At 36.8% G+C, this 10,555-nt stretch overlaps 1 protein-coding gene across 1 annotated transcript; it reads right to left on the reverse strand.

Annotated features, from left to right (window-relative positions):
- Window positions 1-4,261: 4,261 nt before the first annotated feature.
- On the reverse strand, window positions 4,262-8,192 carry tlcd5 (TLC domain containing 5). Its single transcript, XM_002935013.5, has 3 exons — window positions 8,009-8,192; window positions 6,523-6,725; window positions 4,262-4,991 (listed from the first exon to the last, which is right to left on the reverse strand). The coding sequence occupies exons 1-3, from the start codon at window positions 8,068-8,070 to the stop codon at window positions 4,459-4,461; spliced, it is 798 nt and encodes a 265-aa protein (XP_002935059.2). The 5' UTR covers window positions 8,071-8,192; the 3' UTR covers window positions 4,262-4,458.
- Window positions 8,193-10,555: the final 2,363 nt, after the last annotated feature.

Genomic DNA, 10,555 nt, shown 5'->3' on the forward strand with positions numbered 1-10,555 from the left:
ATACACTATATGCAGAAAAACAAACAGATAGATTATTGGCTTCTCATTGGTGAATATATTAAGGACCTTAAACTGTAAGCACCACTAGGACAAGGATTTATAGAAAGTATATATAATCTGTGTAAAGTGCTTGCCACTATATAAATAAAAGGATAATAATATATTTATCTAAACACAGACACAGGTAGTGGGAGTTGTCATACAAAAACAGCTGAAAGCTTGTAGATGCATCTGATGCAAACTGCTAGTGAAGGCCACTAGGAAAATTTAATATTAGAACATTACTTTTTATATCAATTTATAAGCAACATGATTTGCAGCCTACGTGGCAAGCCTGCATCCTTTCCAGCATCAGTGCTTAATACCTGTTACCATCCCTTGATTTACTTCTAACCATCCTCCTGTCTTGTGATTTTCACTTTAATGTTTTCTGTTGCTGATTAATTTTCTGCTTCCTGGCCTACACTAGGCCTGTCTACAAATGGCAGCATCTGCATTTTAATCAGAGTGCTGCAGCATTGTTGTTGTAAAGGGATACTGTCATGGTTTTTATGGTATACATTTTATTTCTAAATTACACTGTTTACATAGCAAATAATTCACTCTACCATTTAAAATGTTATTCTTAAGACAAAAAATTTATTTTTTTTAGTAATATTGGTGTGTAGGCAGCCATCTTAGTGCATTGTGCCTGAGTCAGAAAAAGGAGCCAGTGCTACACATTAGAACTGCTTTCAGGTAACCTATTGTTTCTTCTACTCCAATGTAACTGGAGGAGTCCCAAGCCAGACTTGTATTTCTTACGAGTGCTACTCTAATATCCACTGGGAGCGGATATCTTGCTACCTTACCATTGGCTGCTGGAAGGGGGTTGATATCACTCCAACTTGCAGCTCAGCAGAAAAGTGTGATTGAAGTTTATCAGAGCACAGGTCACATGGTTGTAGCACCCTGGGAAATGAAGAATATGGCTAGCCCCATGTGAAATTTAAAAATTAAAAATCTGTTTATGAAAAATGCATTTCAATTAGCATAGATCCATAGCTAGTGGTGTGTGTTAGGCTAAAAGGGATACTGGTCTTAGTGAGAACTTTTGGCTGTTCTAGGCTGTTGCTCCACCCAATCAATGGCCTTTCCCCCTCCAAGATTTGGGGTTTTGCTGGAACTAGCATTGTGCAGTTAAGGACCAGTTGGTATATACCAAAAACAAAAAATATTTTATGCACAAAAATACAACTGATTTGGAAAGTCCCATGATTCCTGAACGTGCCAATACCAAATATATATAGTTTTATTAAGATTTCTCGCTGGTATAGGTAAAAAACTCAGTACACTACCAAATTTCCAAAGCACTGCTTCAGAAAGATGCATTCTTTATATTTATACTTTATATTATATGTATATTGTGGAAATTTTTTTATTTTTTTAAATTTTTTAGACATTTAGAAGCCTATATCTTGTTACAGAATTGGAATTACACAAAAAATCTTATTTTGAAAGCTTAGGTTGCCCTGAAAAAAAAATATATTGTTTTCCTGAGTAAACTAAAAGTCCCCCCGAGGAAAGGCTCCTAAAGTGAAAGAGTGCAAAATGTTCAAACACCATCTGGCAATAAAAGTTCCGCTTTGACCCAATCAGGTGGCAGTGTAAGGGTTAAAGTGGTCTGGGGGGGGGAGAGGCCTTTTCATGCTACAAATACTTCCCTTGGAGCATTTATTAATAATACACTTCCAATCCAACATATTTATTGTTCCAGTGTGAACATTTTCCAAGTACACAGTTAATGAAGCAATAAGCTCCTAGTTGACAAGGTTCAGGGACATCAGGGCAAGCATTTACTGATTTATTGTGCATTTAAACAATACTCTTTTTTAAAAATCTACCACAAAATGTCTGTAAAAACTAATTTTACAAAAAGTACATTTAAAAAGTGAGGTATTTAGCATATTCTAGTAAAAACAGAATCAAGTAAGAATTATTAGTAAGCATTTCTGCATTTTATATTTTTCTCCTAATGTTTTAGTTTCGGCCCAACACCTTTCCTTGATTGTTGCTATCCCACTAGACCAGGGGCTCTATGAATGTACAGATGATGAAAAGCAACTCTATAAATTTGGTGCTCTTCCTTTCAGCATTTTGGGTCTGTGCCAACAGCTTCAGCCCAGCTTGTGCCCTAAAAGGCATATTTATAAAGGTGCATACAACTGGCCAATTAAATACACCAAATAATGTTATTATATTCTATGTAAAATCCCCAGAAAATTGTTGTTAATTATACTAACAAACTGAACTTTAAGTTGGCATATGTTGTACTGATTGAATAGTCTGGAGTAATTTGGACAACTCCAAGTGACGTTCTGGAATAACAAATAATCTGATGTAAAATGTTAACATTTTAACTCCAATAATATATCTTACTCCAATTACAAAGTACTTCACTTTTATGAAATCGCCCCAGGTCTGAGATTGTGTAAAATAATGGTGTAAAATAATACAACTTTATAAATACGGTGATTAACTCTTTATAATGCATGATTTCCATGACTGGGTAGCATGGTGTTAGGAGTACATGGAGCTTTATATATATATATATATATATATATATATTGTCAATTTTTCTGTAATTGTGCTAAAGTGCTCAATTCAAATTTTGATAAATCTGCCTGGGGGGGGATTTACTAAAGCTTGTTTTTTTCAGATTTATGTTTCCTTGAAACCACTAAAAAAAATTTCAACCTTCAACCTGTCGCACAATAACCACAACTTTTCCATATTGGCGCACAAAAGTCAGTGTGAAAAACCTGAAAACCTCTAAAACCACGAAGCAAAGAATGATCTTCCAGTTGTATAAGGGACATCTGCTAATGACTTCTACATGACCTTGAAAGCCTGGCCCAAAAAAAGTTGCGGTTTAGTAAATGCCCCATTTAGAGATTTTCTTTTTCAATAAGAATAAACGAAAATAATAAAAATAATAATAATAACATTTTAACACGTTTGCTTATTTATTAAAAATGTAAAATATAAAAAAACTTAATGAAACAGTGAAAAAAAAAATCATGATTTTCAATGGGTGTAAAACTTTAATAAAACTGGAAAGGTAAAAAAACTCACTTTAATTTTGCCTAGGACAACTCCCATTGACTTGTACATGAACTTGCAAGCTTTGAGATGATGCAGTTTTACATTCAAGGTTTTCAAATTTTTCACACTTAATAAATATTGAACATTTGAATTTTGGAAACCAGAATTTGAATTTGGGCATTTTTCTTGAAAAATTTGAATTGCATGAAAAAATCTGAACTCAGAAGTTGATAAATCAGCCACACATTGTATGGACATGATACTTTTATGAGTTGTTTTGAACTGGAGGGAAGCAGTTCTGTCTGTACATCTGATGTACAGCATAGATCAAAGGACCAACTGTGAACTAAGAATCTACAGTGCCTGCACTATAGTCTTTTTATGTTGGTTCCATAGATGTTTTGCACATGGCACTAAAAGGGTTAAAGGGGTTGTTCACCTCTAAATTAACAAATTAACATTACATAAGAGAATTTGCAATTGGTTTTTATTTTTTGTGGTTTTACAGTTATTTAGATTTAGATATTTAGGTTTCGCAGCTCTCCAGTTAGAGTCTTGTTTAGCAACCAGGCAGTGGTTTCTATGAGAGGGAGAGGGAGAGGGACTGAACAGAAAGATAAGGAATGAAAAGAAACAATAATAACAAAATGGTAACCTCACAGAGCAATAGTTTTTTGGCTGCCAGGGTCAGTGAAAGCTGGAAAGATGTAGAAGAGAAAGGCAAAAACTATAAACAATAAAAAAACAATTGCAAGTTGCTAGGAACAGGACAAGTTAATTTAAAGAAGAGCCAACCCTTTCAAGTATCTAAATTAGAGCTGCTGTGGCAATAGCTAGAGGGTTAGGTAAACATACAGGCATGTCTCCAATAAGACTCCCACCTGTGTATTGCTTTCTATGTCCCTTTTTAAATGAAACGCTGTGCTGAAAGAAAAATACAGAGTGTCTACTTATTTAAATAACTCTAAAGCCAGAAGTACAGTATGTCTAAGAGAAAACCAAAACACTTTTTAAACTTTGGGTTCCTATACAAAACGTGTTTTACTACTTTTGTAACATTAAATTAGCAGGGTCAGGATTTTTGTAATTAACTTATTTTCTCTCTCTCACACACACACTCATCTCTCACAAACACACACACATTTTTTTTAATTTTTTTCTTGCTTTTCTACAATTATAATTTAAAAACCAGATAATAATAAAACACTTTCAAGTACTAGTCCATATCACTAAAATGTTCCTCACCACTACTGCTCGAGAGTACTGCCTTATGAATTCAAACTTTCTCCTCTTAAAGTCTTTACAAGGAATATACTGTAACATCGGCTAAATGGCCTCTACTCAGTCTTAACTTGCATTTCTGATATCCTGATGTCATAGAGATTTCGGATGCCCATTGATATGTGTCAGACTGTTTGCACTATCTTTCCACATTTGGTATTTCTTGAGGCTTCGTCTCCAAGCAAAGCGCCAGATACTTATCATGAAGCACCAAGATATAGCATACATAGCAACTCCTCCCATTTTAACAAACCAGTATGGTTTTGGTGAGGCAAGTTCACAGTATAAAAGCCAGGCTCCCACACCTATGCGCACTGTGGTAAAAAGAGCCACAAACAAGAAGTCCACAGTGTCACCTAGGAAGGTTTCATAGCGAGCTGTTTCCCGCAGAAACCATCGCACTTGCAGCAGGGGGTTTGTAATTTCACTGCCAAACAAGACAGCGTTAACTTCAGTAGCCGATTCACCAAGGATAAGTGCCATAATTATGCCAAGGATGCTAAGAATGTGATGGATCAACATCAAGACTTTTTCTGTTTGGAAATACACACACCAACATAAGTCAAAGAAGAAGTAGCCCAGTGTCAGACATAGCACGTGCACTTGAAGAGAGGTATTCGGAGAGCCTACAAATGAAACCAACATTGTTGAATATTCAAAATAACAAAATCATAGTTATTATACACAAACACAATGAACACATTTTGTAGAAGGAACATTTAGTTTTTAAATGCACCCATCCTGTACATATGCTCCAAAAGGGCTATAAGACCCAGATCCATCAGTATGTAGATATAATAATGTAGAAGGCTGTACGGACCCTCAAACAGCAGTCCTATGCAATTTAAAGAAGTACATAAAGTATATAAAAATACTAAAACACATAAGAATTCTTAAAGAGCTACCACTATTGTAAAAATTGTAAAACTGCAGCGTTTAATAAATCTTTTTGCAAATTGCCTATTATTTTTTTTTTTGTTACAGTTGCTTATATTTATTGTGTTGTTAATGTGTGAGTTTCTCAACCTAATCTTATTGGCATCAGCTGCAACCAACACATTTAGACTGCTTTAAGCGGCTGATTCCAGGTAGGTGGAATGTACTACTGACAATCAGCATAGGTAAGTAGTAAAAATGTCTTAGGTTAAAGAAACACACTAATCCATTTCTTTCTGACAACCTATAAGAAAATATAGCAAAACCTATTTGTGAAAAAATGTATTTTTCATAGTGTGGCCTTAGATGATCTGATAACAAATACATTACACTCTGCATATTGTCAGTTTCAAGAATTGTTCATAACTTTTACATGATCAGACTTTTGTACACCACTTCTCTCCAGAAAGGAACCTTTTTTTCTTCATTATAATAAATGTAGGTTGATAGCCCACAATATATTATGTGTTGTCTAAATGATTTAGTTGTCTAAATGATAATACTAATTTTAATGAATTATGCTCTGCCCCTAATTACTTTTACCTTTGAATTCTTCCTTTACATAGTCACATATTACAGCTTTGATTGCTGTTCACACATTTCCTGGTGGTTGGTGGGGAAATAGAGATTACAGCAGTTCCCCCATACAGGTACTAGACTGATCCTTCCATGTTATTTCTGCTTTAAAGGTGAAGTATTTCTTTCTATTACATTTTTTCAAAATAAGAAACACAGTACAGCTTTTGCAGATGAATAAAATGAAGGTAGGGACTCCAATTGCTTTGAAATGTTTCACTGAATAGTAACTACAGTTGCAATATAGTATTAGTGTAGTAGACTATTATGTGATGAAAAGGGGTGCTAGGCCTTTGAGTACATAGTACATAGCATTATGTTGCAGACAAAAAGAATAACTGAGCATTTGTTAACTTACCTTGTGTGCCATGTGGATTATCCCTATCTGCACTGATGCATTGGAAACCACAAGACATTTTTTTAATGTATCTGCCATCCACCAAACAAAAGGAAAAGGCCATTTGAGTGTATATAGCATTTAAAAAATATTTTCCCTACACATGCATTGACGTGGACAAATATTGGTCAATTGAATAAGTTAATAAAGCAACCCATGTTTGGTTACATCATATGCACTTCACTGCAGTTATGTATTGATGTAAACACAGTAGAGTTGGTTCCTTAACAGTAAATCACGGTACATACCTGGATGTGTGAATGGCCATGGACCATCAATAAATCCCACATACGCAGACAGAGAAATAATTAGAGCACCATGAATCAAGGTAACTAATCGGCAGTTCCACTCATAGGTTTTATTCTTATTAAGCTGGCAGAGAAAGATGTAGAGTATGATCCAGGCAGTGAGACTGCAGGCCACCAGCACAAATTGGTGAAGGCTCATGGTGCTGCAAAATAAAATCATACAACTTGAGATGCTAAGCACAGAGTGGTGCTTATTTACAAACAGAGGACAGACTTGCACTAGTGTTTATTTGTTGTTATGTATTACTAAAACTGATGAATTTGTTTGATTCAGTACATTAGCACCAAACCTACTGTCATAGTATCACTATCATTGTATTCATGTACATATTAACTTTATGTAAATATAGCATATTACTCCGAATTTGCTTCCTCTTTTGAAAATAATGGTTGTCTGGTAAGGCTTATTTATTAACAGAGGTGCTCATTTGCACAACTGCAGTAGCCAATAGTGACCAATAAAGTCCTTGCTTTCATTTGCTACACTGTAGACTGTTCAAAATGAACTGCTAGTTAGTTATTGGTAACTGCACTTGTGCAATTTGCCACTTCTGTTTGTACATCAGTCTTATGCTTATTCATTATTCTTTATTGATATCATAATCAGATACCATGCAGTGCTGAGATGTGCACCAGGGAGTATAACAAGCTGTAAATTCGTTTTTATCTGGACATTAATTAAAATATGTCATTCACGACTGTTGGAAGCAAACTCTGCATGCTGTGTTTTCATCAGAGAAGATAAAGTTGCAAAGACTTTTGTTTCCTATTGAAATTAATTGACCGTCAGATGTAAATGCATGAAAAAATGGAAACCTTTCATCTTTAACTTATCAGATACAGTCTGACCCACAAAATCTGACCAAAATCTCCGATATAGTTTTGCCATAAAGGTGTTCCATGTAGGAATTTCCTACAACAGCCCTCCATTCCCCAATTTTAAGAGCACATTTTTTTAGAGGGTGAAAGTAGAGCTCACTATATCAGTGCCCTTAAAAGCCAATATAAATGAATATATGGCTATAAAATTCCTTCTGGGAAACTGGGCAAGCTCTGTTTTCACTGGTGGATAAATATACCCAGCTTTTCTTTATATCCACTGGTCTATCCCTGACCTTTTCTCTGTCTCTGTGACTTTAATTGGCTCTCAGTGGCATGTGCCTTTCACTTGGTCTACTCATCGCCCATTCGCTGAGCCTACAGTGGGCGTGTCCCTCTCGCTTTCCCCCGCGATTCTCAGTGGGTGTCTGCATAGTCTATGTACGTCTGACAATAACTGTTAAGTATATGCTTTTCTTTGTTTCTCGTTCGTACATTATGCGGCTCTTTAGTGTCGCTTTATAAATCTGACTGAGTCTGAAAGCACGTCTGCTGCTACTAGCCCGGCAGTCCCTTAAGCTCTTCCCCTGCACATTCTCTCACTCACCTAATATATGACAGCGTCTGTTTCTTATCTTCCAGCTGCTCCTCCGCTGCTATGAGTGACATCACCAAATCACATGGCAGCAGGGGATCACGTGGTCTAGGCTCCAAAGCCTGGAAAACACAATAGGCAGCAGGAAAGCTACGGGAGGGTGTTCTGTGCGGTAGTGTCTCCTGTGTATGGCTTTCCCCCAGCACACAAGAGAGCAGGATTTGCAGCAATTGACTGCTATTTCTTTACCTCATGTCTCTGTTTTATAGGTTTAAAGCCCGTATAATATATTTAAATATAATTTAGATCCTTATGCAGAACAAGTAGATATGGAAATAAATGATTTGCCCTGGTGCAGCTCTGCTTGTCTAGATACAAATATATGGGTTTTTTTACTTACCACAACACTATGGGTTAAGTGCAGTTTTGATTGCAGTTGGTGTGTTTTTTTCCCTTTTATCCACCACAATTTCTGTCACCAGGGGAAGATACTCCTGATGCAATTGTAGTTATTGCATGAAAATGTATTTAGCTATTGCACTTGCATTCAATGCGGATCAGATGCAATTGCATTCATGCAGATAAAAAATTGAAATGGAAGAAATAAATATTCTTTCTTTTGCTGGAATAGCAAGTGCTATCTAATTTAACAAAGTAAAACAAGTGGCCTATTTACCATGTATTTTTTTTTTGTATTTTTGCCCTTTACTTGCCATCTCCAAGAGTTTTCCATTGTCCAGAAATTCTTAGTACCTGGCTGGGCACTTTTATGAGAAGCTGTTACAGATGGCAACTACATAAAATTATAATAAAAAACATAAGTGGTTATTGTGGCCTTCAGTTCCCTTCTTTATAGACAGACTCACAAAAAAAAACAAATTCATGTGCTGCTTGAGGTGGTGCAGGATGGAGGACAGAGTGCTCAAAAGCAAGACTGTCCTACCTAAAACAAGACATCTGGCCATTCTAGGAAGGCAACAGAGCCAACAATTACAACAATATGCGGGGAGCATGTGTCAACTAATGTAGCTTTAATGATTGCTATTTTTCTTTCAAATGACTATGGGGAAATGTGTGGTTCCACAACTGCAATGCATTAAATGCAAGGCATACACCCCATAAATCTTGATAAAGGCCCTAGAACTTTGTGTAAATGGTGTTCCCCTGATTCAGAGCTTTCTAGATAATGAGTTTCTGGATGAGGAATTCCATACATAAAATGCAGAGCTTTCAGGATAAAGGGTTGTATATATATATATTAGTCTGTAAGTGTCTGCACTCTTACAAATGAAAGCAGGGTGCATGTATAAAATTATTGTTTACCCAGTACAGTGTACCAGCACTCTTTATATTATATAGTTCTGTGATAATGTGTGAACAACATGGCATCTTTGGCCTGTTTTCTGCATTTTGTCCATCTATCATAAATGACTCCTATCTCTAATAGCATTTACGCTGTAATAAATAAACTGCCTACTTTGTGTTGCAGTTCTAGTGGGAGATTTTATTATAAATGTAGGGACCCATAGGGTTAAGCTCCCTATGGCTTTATCCCCTACCTCTTCACACCTTTATTGTTATTGGGTAATAGCCCCTGTACTCAAGTTACAGTTTATACACTATTCCCCATAGGTCTATAAAGGTTGACCACTCCCCTTTCTGGAGGCTAATAAAGTGTCTAGCAGGAGGGAGTGGCTTCCTCTTTGGCTGCCACTGCTTTCAGGCATCAGTCCACTGAGCCTGGAGCACTAAGGCCCCAGTAGCATTTCATCTGATAAGTCGGGGACAGGGCCCCGTGAATGAGGAAAAGACAGCATAGCAGTATTTGTAATAGCACCCTCTAGGAGGTGTGAGATCAGTTAGACTTATTTAGCAAGGGCAGTCTTTAGCCCCATCCAGAATACTAGGAAAGGAGTAGTCTTCCTACTAGGCCTTTATTGCCTTATTGTAGGGACACAGAAGTGCTAGGGAATTAGGTTAGAAAATATGCCTTGCCCTACCTCTTGAAGAGAAGGGACTACGCCGGTGAGCTGCCTATACCTATCCTTCTGTTGGTGCTTTACCTACCCAACCTCTTGATGAGAAGGGATTACTAGGGAAGTATCATATTCCACCTGTTGCTCATTTGTGTATCGATTGTACTTCTGTATGCTGGTCTACCTCAACTCTTTGTGAGTATTTGCTGATCCCTGATTGATACATCATTGTCTTGGACAATAAAGCTTCATCTAGTTAATCTGCAAGAGCTCCTGGCATCCTATTCCTTTAATCTACTGCACAACACCAGTGTGAGTTGTAGTTCTACTACACCATATAGCCCCAGACACAGCTTCCACTTAGGGGAGGCCCATCCTGGGAAAGGGGGTTGCATGTAACACATGCTCTAAGTCCAACTAGCCTGGTATATACCCCTAACTAGAGCCAAACAAGTGTTACACATATTTTACCAGTTACTTTTGAATTTAAATTTTAATTAATGGTAATTAGCCTATTGATGCTGTGTGCCAAGGGAACCCTGGAGCTACCATTTGGTCAGGAAGTGGGGGAAGCTCCAGAGTT

The sequence above is a fragment of the Xenopus tropicalis genome, chromosome 7 (assembly GCF_000004195.4).
Source record: "Xenopus tropicalis strain Nigerian chromosome 7, UCB_Xtro_10.0, whole genome shotgun sequence".
Classification (NCBI taxonomy): domain Eukaryota; kingdom Metazoa; phylum Chordata; class Amphibia; order Anura; family Pipidae; genus Xenopus; species Xenopus tropicalis.